The sequence below is a fragment of the Dromaius novaehollandiae genome, chromosome 21 (assembly GCF_036370855.1).
Source record: "Dromaius novaehollandiae isolate bDroNov1 chromosome 21, bDroNov1.hap1, whole genome shotgun sequence".
Classification (NCBI taxonomy): domain Eukaryota; kingdom Metazoa; phylum Chordata; class Aves; order Casuariiformes; family Dromaiidae; genus Dromaius; species Dromaius novaehollandiae.
Genome location: NC_088118.1, coordinates 7,619,300 through 7,630,620, shown reverse-complemented (window position 1 = coordinate 7,630,620; position 11,321 = coordinate 7,619,300). Strand labels below are relative to the sequence as shown.

The 11,321-nt window shown below is 41.8% G+C and overlaps 1 protein-coding gene across 6 annotated transcripts in view; it reads right to left on the bottom strand.

The window, feature by feature from the left end:
• Window positions 1-4,363: 4,363 nt before the first annotated feature.
• The window catches only part of KCNJ1 (potassium inwardly rectifying channel subfamily J member 1), a 39,333-nt gene continuing 32,375 nt past the window's right edge, over window positions 4,364-11,321 (bottom strand). For all 6 annotated transcript variants that reach the window (XM_064524334.1, XM_064524335.1, XM_064524336.1 and 3 more), the window contains one exon: window positions 4,364-6,524. In XM_064524334.1, coding sequence (XP_064380404.1) covers window positions 5,387-6,505 — 1,119 coding nt within the window. In that variant the 5' untranslated portion in view covers window positions 6,506-6,524 and the 3' untranslated portion in view covers window positions 4,364-5,386. The remainder of the gene's footprint in view (window positions 6,525-11,321) is intronic.

Sequence of the window (11,321 nt, the reverse complement as noted above, 5' to 3'; positions counted from 1 at the left end):
AGATGCCACTACAGACACGATGTTTACAGCCCCCAACCCTCCACTTACACATCACCTCTGAATTCATTGCAGTGAATTAGGTCTCCCAACACTTCTGTGAAGTGGCTAAATATATCCAGTTAGCAGAGCTCATGCCAAAAATAAGTCACTAAATGCATTAAACTTTGTGTAATAAAATAGGGAACAGTCCCAATAAATTCTTGCTTTGCTCTTTCAGGATTGCCGTAGTCTGCACTGTTAGGTTTGCTGCACTGCCAATGTTAAGTTTAGGGTTGCTGGCTGTTTGGTCGATCTGGAGGTAAGGGGTGCCATCCAGCGGCAACAAGGCAGAAGGCACTAGTGGAGCGCTCGGATCAGTGTGACAGCACTCCGTTGTGGTCTTTAGCATCCTAGCCTGCCTTCGTGGTAGGCTGTCACAACAGACTAGTGCAGTGACTGCCTCTGAGCTGCAGAGCTTGCTTGGGTTGCAGTCACTCAGGAGAGCAAAGGCTTCAATACTTCATGCTTCAGGATGGCTAGCTGATTAGTAATGTGATATGCAGATTGAGATGGGAAGTGAGACCTTCATTTCCAGCCTCCCCTTGCTTGTTCAGCTCCCTGGAGCAGGGGGAATTTGTTTCTTTCTCGTGCAGCAGAGAGTTTGTTTGAGCCATAAGCTCCCCCAGGCAGATGCTTCCACCACAGGAATGTCAACTTGGCCTCAGGAAACATTGTGTATTCTAGCAGCCGTGGAGAGAGGGCTTGAGCCTTCCTCACTCTTGTTGCAACAAAATTGTCACGCGGTTATGCTTGATTTAGGGCCAGTGGCAGTGGTGTTGTAGAGGTTTCCCAGGCTGCAGCAATAAGCTGCAGGCACAGATTTACCAGATGTAGGAACTTGCTCTGTTCCCCCTATCCCTGCTGTGGCAGGGACTCTGTTTGCATTCCTTGGGCTGTGCTGTTGTTTCTCTCTGCTTGTGCTGGGAACATGAGTTGGGCCGGCACCATGACAGTTCGAGGCAAGGGTGGATTGAAGGGGGCAAAATAAAAGGGAGGGGGAAATAAAGGCTCTTCCTGGCTAAATTCACGTGAGTGTAACCACATCAGTTTGCTGCCTGGGGAAGGGGAAAGAGGATATGACACCTCAGCTGCTGTCATTCGTATGGGGCCTTTGTACACTGCCGACTTGTTTATAGGTGAGTAGTTGCATTTACAAGGAAGTATGTACATGCAGAAGTTACTCAGGCAGTTGCTGTGTGCTAGTTAGCAGTGGACTGCCACATTCCTACAATGAGTCAGTATGACTATCTAAACAGTTTGCCAGGGTTTGTATTATTATTATTTAGGAGTCTCTACCCATTGCTGCAAAGAATTTGTGGAGAAAGCTAACTAGTACATATCAGTTTACTAAAAGCAGTTATTTTAATTCACAGCCCTTTCTCCAGCAGTCAGCAGGATGCCTTATTCATTTGCTGGCAGGAGGGCAAATGTATTTCAAAATGATTGAAATATTATGCACAGCTTGAATGAATGTTTAAAATAAATACAGTAGAAGAAACATGTTTGTGAAATGAGAAGATAAATTAAGTTTAATATAGGCATGTTATTCCCAGGCCTAGCAGCTTGGCTAGCACTTTCATAGCTAAATCCTTTAGGCCTTAATCCTGCAATGTGTACATGATACGATTTCTCTTCATGTTAAAATCACCAGAATCTCAGGTGGTCTGAGTCCATTGGTTAGACCATTGTGGAGACTGCAGGTCTTCTAAGGTAGCCTACTCAAACACTGTAGCTGAACCAGTAGTAGCAAGTGTGAAAAACTCCACTGACATAATCTAGCATGGATGTGCATTAGCCCTTTGGGGCAAGCAGAAGTCTAAGTCTGCAGCAGTCTTTTGCATTTTTGGCTAGGCTGTTAGCTTCTGTGCATCCTATTCCAATCAATGAAAAGGACTAATTGTTGCTGCTACAGAATGGACAGGCAGAAGGAGGAGAGAACCAGAAGGCTTCAAGAATGCTGTGGAGATGTAAAAATGAAACACTCATGGGTAGTGTAAAGAAAACAGTCTTTGTTTTCTAGTATCGGGTTTGTGGGTTCCCTCCAGCTGCTTCTGCTCAGCAAGATTAAATTTATTTTCATCCTCTTAACTGAACTTTCTTTTAATGGCATTAGGGGTGACAGGCCCCAAAATAGATTTCCTATGGAGTCTGTCCCAAGTGGCACAGTATGCAGCATGTCTCCTGATAACCCTTTTTCCCTGCCCTGGGACTTTATCTCTCTGGTGACAAACAGCCCTCCCTGGACAGAAAGAGGAAATTCCACTCGTTGTTCCCCTGCTGCTGGGGTCTGACTAAAGCGCTCTATCTCCTGCTCGGTGCACCGCTACCAAGCATTTCCTGAAGTGACAATCAGCAGGAGCTTTGTGGGAGGAGTGTTTCATTTCTAGATTCCCATTTAGGTCCCCATGTGATCCCTCTCTAAGTAACAGCTTGATAGCTCAGCCATGGCCCCATCAGCTTGGGGTTTGTCACCCTCATCTTCTCTGTTCCTGTGGTAGCTGGTTTTGCCTCTGTTACAGCAAAATGAATGCAAAAGAATACAATTGCCCTGCCCGTATTGTGCCAAATGTTTGTAGGCAGTATAACTAGCTACTGAGGGAGGTGTCTGTCAGAAGACACTGAACAACAGAAAATCATCCTTGCAGTGAGATCAAGTGTCTTTTATATGAGTTGTGGTACTGCCTAAGACTTTTAGACATGGAATAAAGTCTCCTCACACTTGTGCTGTAGTGACATTGAGCAAAAGAATAGAAAAGCTCTGTCATGCAGCACTTAGACAGGCTCAGGACTTTGAGACAGCTTTCCAAGGGCAGTGACTAAAAGCACACTGTTTAGAGATCCTTTCAGCTTTGCTGGGGGATGTACACTGGCTCTTGAAAAGGTGCTAAGTAGTCCACTATCTTCCTAGCCCTAACATCCCAAACCAACTTTCACTAAAGATAATAGGTTTGTTTCCTTTCACCTCATTGCGGGGCTAGGTTGGGCCTTTTGAATGGATTTGCTAGAGATTTGCACTTTTCCCTGTACAGTGGAGACTGTCTTCCAAACTAGTAGGGAGACATCTTGGTGCTTCTCTTCCCAGGGTAAGGGCTGTAACTTGTAATTCTTGAATACCTGAGTACTGCTTTCTATGGATATTATACACAGAGCAGCTGTACAGGAAGCTTAATAAAGGGAAAGTAGCAGCAACTGAGGGAGAACTATGAGAAGCGTGGTGGCCTTTTGGTTCAGACAAGCCTGGGGTGACTCAGACTTCAGTTCACTTCCCTGCTCCTTCTCAGGTTTCTGTGGGTGACTGCTAATCATTCACTCTGTCTTGGTGCAGCATTTATAAGAAGAGGATAATAAAACTGTCCTTGCGAACAGACAATTTGAGACACACTACTGGTTGGAGAGGCTCAGATGCCATGGTGATTGGGGCTGTAAAAATATCTTTACAGAGAGCAATGTCACTTGCAAGACTGCAAAAATTGTATGCTTTATTTATTGGGCAATATCTGTGAATTACCTTGAATATTTCAGCTGGTAATTCTAGCATTCTATGCAGTCAACCACAGTGCATTCATTTTAGTAATTCTGACAGAACATGATGAGAACAAAACTTTGTGCTGACCTTTCCATCTAGAAATGAAGAAGGGTGTAGCAGTGGTGCATAGAAGAGGAAAGACTGATGCAGTTGAGAATTGGCTTTTAAAGTGCTTTAGAGACATAATTGTTCCTACCATTGTTCTTTGCACAAAGTACCTTACATCCTGTGTTACAGACAGCAAATCCGATAAATATAATGATTTGTTCTGAACCAGCAAAGGAGTTGATACTGGATTGGGACTGAGACCTGAGCACTCCTGGTTCCCAGATTTTGATTTCCACACATTCCATTCATTCACTAAACAATTGTCTTGTTACAATTTGGCCTGCCTAATTCTTTCTTTTAAAACCATTTAGTCCAGCAGCATTTAAAAACACTTCCATTTTACCATAGTGTTGAAAATGAATGAGGTCAATTCCATCACTGGGAGGAATTCCCCCCCCCCCCCCCCAAAAAAAAAAAAAAACCAAAAAAAACAACCCTCTGTCATTTAACTTTCAGCAGAAGAACTGGTTGAAAAAAACAGGCTGTAAGGAAGTGCAAATTCAAATGTTATTGAAGCTTGTTGCTTTTGAAACTTAAAAAGTCAAAAATCATACCAGGAAAATGTTCACTGCTACTCAGCTGATTTTACACCACTGAGCAGAAGTTGTGTTTTAGAGGTGCACATTTTGTTGTGATGAGATGAACTATTTAGAACTAGATCTGAAGCCTACTGTTGAAGGGAGGCATCTGTGCATCTTTGCTGTATTTGTATTTTAACAAGATGGTGCTTCAAAGAGAAAAGATAATCCTTATTTGCTTTGTTTTTTTCTAAAGATACATCCAGGGAGTTCCCTGTTTTCTCCCAGTAGACTGCTTTTCTGCCATGCATGACAGAATCGGTGTATTCTGGATCTCCCTGCTGTGGCTCACCTTCTTTCTGGACAGCTGTCTTCAGATGCTTCCAGATTTCGCAGGTAGTCAGCCCCTGGGGAAGTGGTGAGAAGAGTATCCAGAAGGTGAGACAGGAATAAGCTACAAAATTCCTCTTTTCCCATAGTGGGTCTCTTTGTACCTCTCCTTGTTCTTTTTCACTTCTCATTTCCATTTGGTTCTTTTTTCAGGAAAAGAATCAAAAATTTTCACAGAAAAGTGGTATTTTACCCAGCTCTAGATGCAGCATTATGGCTGAAGCTGTTTTTTCCACAAGCTTCCTAAGCATGTACCATCCATTAATGCTCCATTTCTGTAGAAGTATCAACCCCAAAGAAGGGATAGTTTTGAAATGTTCAAAAGTGCTTAAGTGTTCTGGAGCCAGAGAGTCTGCTTTCAGAGAGGACTTAGGCAATTAGAAACATATCTTTTTTTGTGGTTTTGGCTCCTAAGTCCCTTAGGTGTTTTGAAAATTTTGCCTTCTGTTTCCTCTTCATTCTTTCAATCCAACAGCTGTGTATCTTTGTGTCCTAATTTTTTTTCTGTCTTTTCAGGCCTTTTAACAGACTTGCATGCCTCTGGGAACTTGAGTTGGACATTCCAACTTAGCAGCTTCATAAAATGTCCCGCAGGTACAAAAATATAAATTCTATGAAATATATATAGCATAGTTAAATAGCATTCTGGAGATCACTGTGCTGGTCCTCTGATTTAAGGCTTTTGAGAAGATAAATGCTGTTTTAGAAATAAAATGAACCTGCATATTTCTCTGCTGTTTTACTAAGTTATTAAGCCTGTCAGGATTGATTTCTTTATGAAGAAAGATCCCGGGAATATTCAGAACTACATTTTTGTGTCACTGGTTTCACTAACTTCTGACATGACAAAGCCAGGGTTGTCATAACCTTTCTTCTCTTTGGCTTTGGTTTCTTTCTCATTATAGAGACAGAAGGCACAGTGGGGAGTCTCCACAGCCACTGTCTTGCTGAAGTTCTGGAAATCTACTCTGTATTTCCCTTCTTTGGTCTTGGACACAATGGGAGCAAAGCGGTAACCCCAGAGCACCTCTTCTGGGATGTAGGAGGTCCTTACTTGACAGGTGGCACTAGTGGCTTCAACAGTGCCATCCAAAAACACCACCAGTTCAAAATCTTGCTGCAGAATGGTTTCTGCTGCCATGCGGAAGAATGGGCTGTTCTTATCTATGACATGATAAATAGTTAATGGGGAAATGAAGAAGAGATTCTCGTTGCCAGCATCAACTACAAATTCTATGTTGACCTGGTCCAGAATGATTGTCTCTCCTTCTGGGGTGATGGTGGTCTTCAGCAGTTTTCCATAGATGTGACTTCCAATCAGCAGGCTCTTCCTGAGGTTTGCCACCCGAATAAGGAGGCACAGCTTCCCACCACGCTTGCTGATGACAGCGTTCTTGCTGAAGGTGATGGTCTTAGCCCGTTTTTTGGACCTGGATATCTTGGCCAAGATGGCACCACACATGAAAGAATTGATGATTACCCCTAAGATAGACTGGAAAATCAGCAGGAAAATGGCTGTGACACACTGTTCTGTGACACATCTGAAGCCATAACCAATGGTTACCTGGGTCTCTAGGGAGAACAGGAAAGCTGAGGTCAGGCCATTGATGTTCTCAACGCAGGGGGTGTGGTTTATGGAAGGGTTGAATTCTGGAAGATCTTTGTGTATGTATGCCACAACATACCAGAGGAGACCAAATAGAAACCAGCTGCCTAAGAATGCTGAAATGAAGATAGTCATTTTGTATCTCCATCTGAGATCCAGAATTGTTGTCCATATATCAATCAAAAAGACAAACCTCGACTGTTCTTCTACATTGCCAAACTCTATGTTACACCTTCCATCTTTAGAGACGAGCCTTGCTCTTCGTCGGCTACGTTCTGTGATGTGGCTCGTAAAGCGTTTTCGGAGGTAGCTGAACATTCCTCCTGCTGACGGTGTTCTGGAGAATGAGAAATAATAAAAATTAAGGGTAGGGTAATACAGGTTTCATTTGTTCCTGCAGGCAAGGAATAAATTCTGCCCAAGTCTCAAGACACTTGTTTAGGAAAAAGTTATATCATTTGCATATTTTCCCTCAGCTAGTGGGCAAAAGTTTCAGTTAGTATCTGAGGAAACTAACAGATTCTTGCCTGAGGAGCATTCCAGCAAAAAAAAAAATCACTGCTGTTTGCTCAGCAAACTTTGGAAACAAATTATTAAGTTTAACAGCTGACTTATTCAGAGGAGGTTGTAAATATTGTAGCCTGCTCAGATGAAAAAGCTGAGGCATAGAGAAGCAGGTAATTTCTTCATAGGCATACATCAGGGAAGCAGGTGGGGAGCTGGGTTTTGAGGTTTTTTCTGCCTTTTTAGAATATGGGACAGTGTCTGTCTAAGCAAGTGTATGTGTTTACATCAGCATTAGGAGACCCTGCATGTGATGTGGATAGTGAACTTGGGAAGAAATGGGAGAAGATGCAGAAGGTATCATTAAGCTGGATAGGCAGTTATTTTTAACATATTCATAGATAGAGCTTGAGGCTGTGAGTTTCAAACTTTGAAATTCCAGAGGCATTTAGAATAGGACTTTCAGGTCTGAATTAAAGAGAAGATTAAACTTCAATGGAAGAATTATGCCTGCTCCCCACAGAGGTAATGCTAAAAAAAAAAAAAAAAAAAGTCAGATTCTGAAATCATTTCTTAAAGGGACCAAATCTAGCTCTGTGTGTCTGTTCATTTTGTCACTTATGACTGGCAGTGTTAAAAAGAGACCCAAGGAATATGAATCACTGATGGGGAAGATGGTATGGATGTGTTCATACTGGAATTTGGATAGTTCTACTTTGTAAACTTCCTGGGTTCAGAGATGCTCAGATATGCAGGCTCAGGGAGAGGTTGATCCATTGTAGAGTTAAAGATTGCCTGCTATGTTCGTGGACAGATCTAGCGTCAGATTTTGACCCAGAACTTAGGAATGTTCTTCAAGGAAGAAATAATTGCTTGCAGAGTTGCTCACCCTTCAAGCATAAGATATGTTCTGCTGCCAGAGAGGACATGTTAGATTAGCACGCAGCACTAACTTGCCCCCAAAATGTACACTGTATGCTTATTTATTCAGCCTTTGAATAAGATTCTTCTCATGCAGCTAAATTTCACTGTGTCCTATAATCACATTTCTTGGGGGCAGAATGCTTCAGCTTCAAAACAAATAAATTAAGGAAAGAACTTGAAGGAAAATAGTCTTACTGGTGACTCACAGGCTATTCTGAATTTACTGCATCTATAAGGACATCGTGTCCCCAGTCATGCAGAGACCTGTGTGTTTCAGGGACCTGCAATTGCTATGGATGATGGTCTGTTTAGAAAGAGCTATCACTTGAACAGTGCATCTCAGATTTGGAGGTACTGGGGGCTTTGTAATTGTTTGCTGCTGTTCCCTTACTGTCGTACTGCTCTTCCCAATAGAAGGTGACACAAATGTTCTTGAGAATGACTTCTTTCTGAGGTGCTGGCACTTTGGAGCTCTGGAGGAGGAGCAAAAAAAGCTAGATTCAGGGCCTGTCTCTTTAGGTTTCAGTCTTGTTCTCAACTCTGCAGAAGCTTTATCGTTGACTTTAAGAGAAGAAAGATTAGATCTTTAGTGAGGGCAGTGCGATGCTGAGAGTGGAATTACAAGAGCTGGGGCTGCATCAGGCTGTCAGGTTTTTCACCTTAGGAATGCTCTGGCTCCAAAGGAAAATTAATTGGGTCTCATGCCTAATCCTTATGTATAATAATTCTGTTAGAGTACTTGATTCTAATTCTCTTGTCCAAATTGTGGCTAGTGATACAGCTGGGTTTTAGCAAACTGAGAACTGGGAACCCTTTCTATGCCTGAAAACCTGCTGAAAAAATAAACCTGTAGGCTTTCCATTATGGAGCGAGGTAGGATATCAAAGGGGGTAGCACAGAAGCTTAAGCATGGACTGGCAGTCTGACTGTAGTGTCACCTGCACAAATACAAACAACATCCCCTTTGTTCCTAGCAGAATTAGGGAGGAGCGAGAGAAAGATTTAAGTTTGTGTGGTTTTTTTATTTTGTTTTTCTTCCTGCTAGAGTGTATGTATGGGCTTGATAGCAGTGGTCTGAAAGGGAATTTACGACCCTTTTGTCTGTACAACAGGTTTCTGTATTGCATGTGAACCCCATGGCAGTATAGCTACTGATGTAAAATATAAATATGTGGTAAAAAAGTTGGTATTTGTTCAGTGGGAGGCAGCAACTAGAAAAAGAGTATTCAACCCTACCTCTCAACAAAACAGCATTTTGCAAATCGAAGTGATCCAGAGACCTCTTCCTGAGATCTGATGCACATTAAATGGTATGTGTTGATCCAAGCTCTAAAATGCAGTTGCCAAGCTAAAGATGCTACAACACTAACCTGAAACCCTGTATCCTGTCGCTGTCCTATGACAGGCTTCCTTTTTGACCGGGAGCAAAATGCTTGGGCTCAAATCAATGTATAACTGCCCAATTCTCACTTGATTTTGGTGAGGATGTTGTGTTCAAATGCCTATTGGAACAGTTACTTAGTTCCCTTAAGCCTGTTTCATGTATGCAGAATGGGTATAATCCATAGGCATGTAGTGTGTTAGATGTGCTGATGCGAGTCGTTTAGTGTGAAATTTCTCATTTAACTTCAGCCATTTAAATATTAGATAGTTGTATAGCCTCCTACTAATTGTCTGTGGAGGAAGGATGTGCACCCTCTGAGGATCTGCTTGTCACCATGCTTGTTTTATGAAGGAACAAACTGCTCTTTGGCAAAATCTTTCATTTACCATGTAGGCTAGCTGAGAGAAGCTGCCTAATGTTTTAGTTGGCTAAAGCCGAGGAATCCTTCTGTTAGATGTCGTTTTCTAAAGGTCTTTTCTGGCCCCCATGTGCTAATCAATAGCAAAGGGGAAATACTACATTATCAAAGATGAATGTAAATATGAATTAATTACACTTTGTAAAGCCAGCAGTATATTCCATCATTTGATGTCCTTGCTTGTATCAACAGCCCTGAGAATGGACTTGTTTCTGTGTCTCGCAGTTGTATTCTTTCTGCTCTTACAATGAAACCACCTTCCTATTCTGCTTTCAGTTAAAATTAGGAAGAAAAAAAATGAAGGTCACTTGTGTAATGCAGCTTTTCACTGTTTTAAACTTCTGCTGCTGAATTTATTGGCTGTGAATGGTGCTGACGAAGGTTAAACTTTAAGCAGATATCTGAGGAAGGGGGAAACGAGGTCATTTTCTAAACAATCCTCAATCCTGTTTTCTTGATGCACTTTTAATGTGCTTGTGTTAATGTACAGTTTGAGCAAAAAGAATATTCCTGTGTAACAGACCATTCCTAGAAGTTTTCCAATATTTAAGTTTTACCTCCTTATTTCTTTTGCTATGCAGAAATGTGCAACTTCAGCTGTCACTGGCATTCTGTCGTTTGTCCTTTTGTGATGTGAGCATTGACTGTAGGTATCTGACTAGAGGCACTAAGTGTGCAGAATGTCCAGGTGCTATGCCCTGTGCCTAAGTTGCACAGGCATACCTTTTGCACAGGTGAGCCACAGCAGACTTGCTCCTCATCCTACTGAATAGATGTGAGGCAGGAGAAATCTGAAGAAGAATTCTGATTTATAATCTACCTGTCATCTCATGTTAAGGGTCATAGTAAGTTGCTACCGCATGGCACTGATGGAGTCAGATTCGGCCTTCACTGGAAATCTTTGGAAATTTGACCAAGGAGCTGGACAGGCAGTTCAATAGCTATTGGGGTTGGTGGGACGAGCTAATCGGCATGGTCTTCAAACTGTAACATTGAAAACGGATCCCAAACTTATTTTACTATTCTTTTTCTAACTCTTTAAATCTTACATGCCCTCTTCAGAGACTGTTTTACAAGCCCTGCTCAAGCTACCCCCAGGTAGATCAAAGTCAGAAGAATTACATCCTTTTTCAGGCAGGATGACAAAGGGAATTCTCCCATCAACAAATCTTTTTTGCTCCCACACGTGACTGAAGTGCATTGATTTGCTTCAGCAGGAGAAAAATTCCCTTCTGTATAAGCATGCTGCAAGTATATATCACAGACTGTCTAGAGGAGATTATGTAAAGCGAGTTGTATAATACAGCACTTAAAGCCCTTTCAGTTTAAATCAGCAAAGGTAACCCAACTATGTCTTAGCTAATATTTACCAGGATACATTTCCTGCTTGGCCAGAATAAACAGGGTATTGCTGTCCTTTTTGCATGTGAAATTCCTTGTTGCAGGAGTTAGCAAAGTTGCTGCTGTCCCCCAGGCATAATTTGTTAATAGGATGTGCACTGTGCTACTTGTATTTTTAAACTTTGGGGCATTTACAAATAAAACCCCTCTATGAATAAAGATGACAGTTATCAAAAGTTAGACGAGGTTAGCTACCAAAATGAGGAGGTTCCTTCCTCCTTCTGGTTTTCTGTTTCATACTCATCTCTAGAGTAACAGAAACTTTTAGATTTCTGTTCTCAAATTCCTCATCAATCTTAATCTTCCATCATTCTCTGCAGAATAAGAACTCTACTTTCTGGGCTTTTATTAAATATAAATGCATTTCTACCTTTTCCTTTCTCTGCATTCCTGTAAGTAGATAACAATGATCATTAGAGTTCCTGATTTCTACGTACCAGCCAGAGTTCCTCTGCTCACCCAGAAATGTAACCGCGTGTTCCTCCCAGCTCCTGTTTTCAATT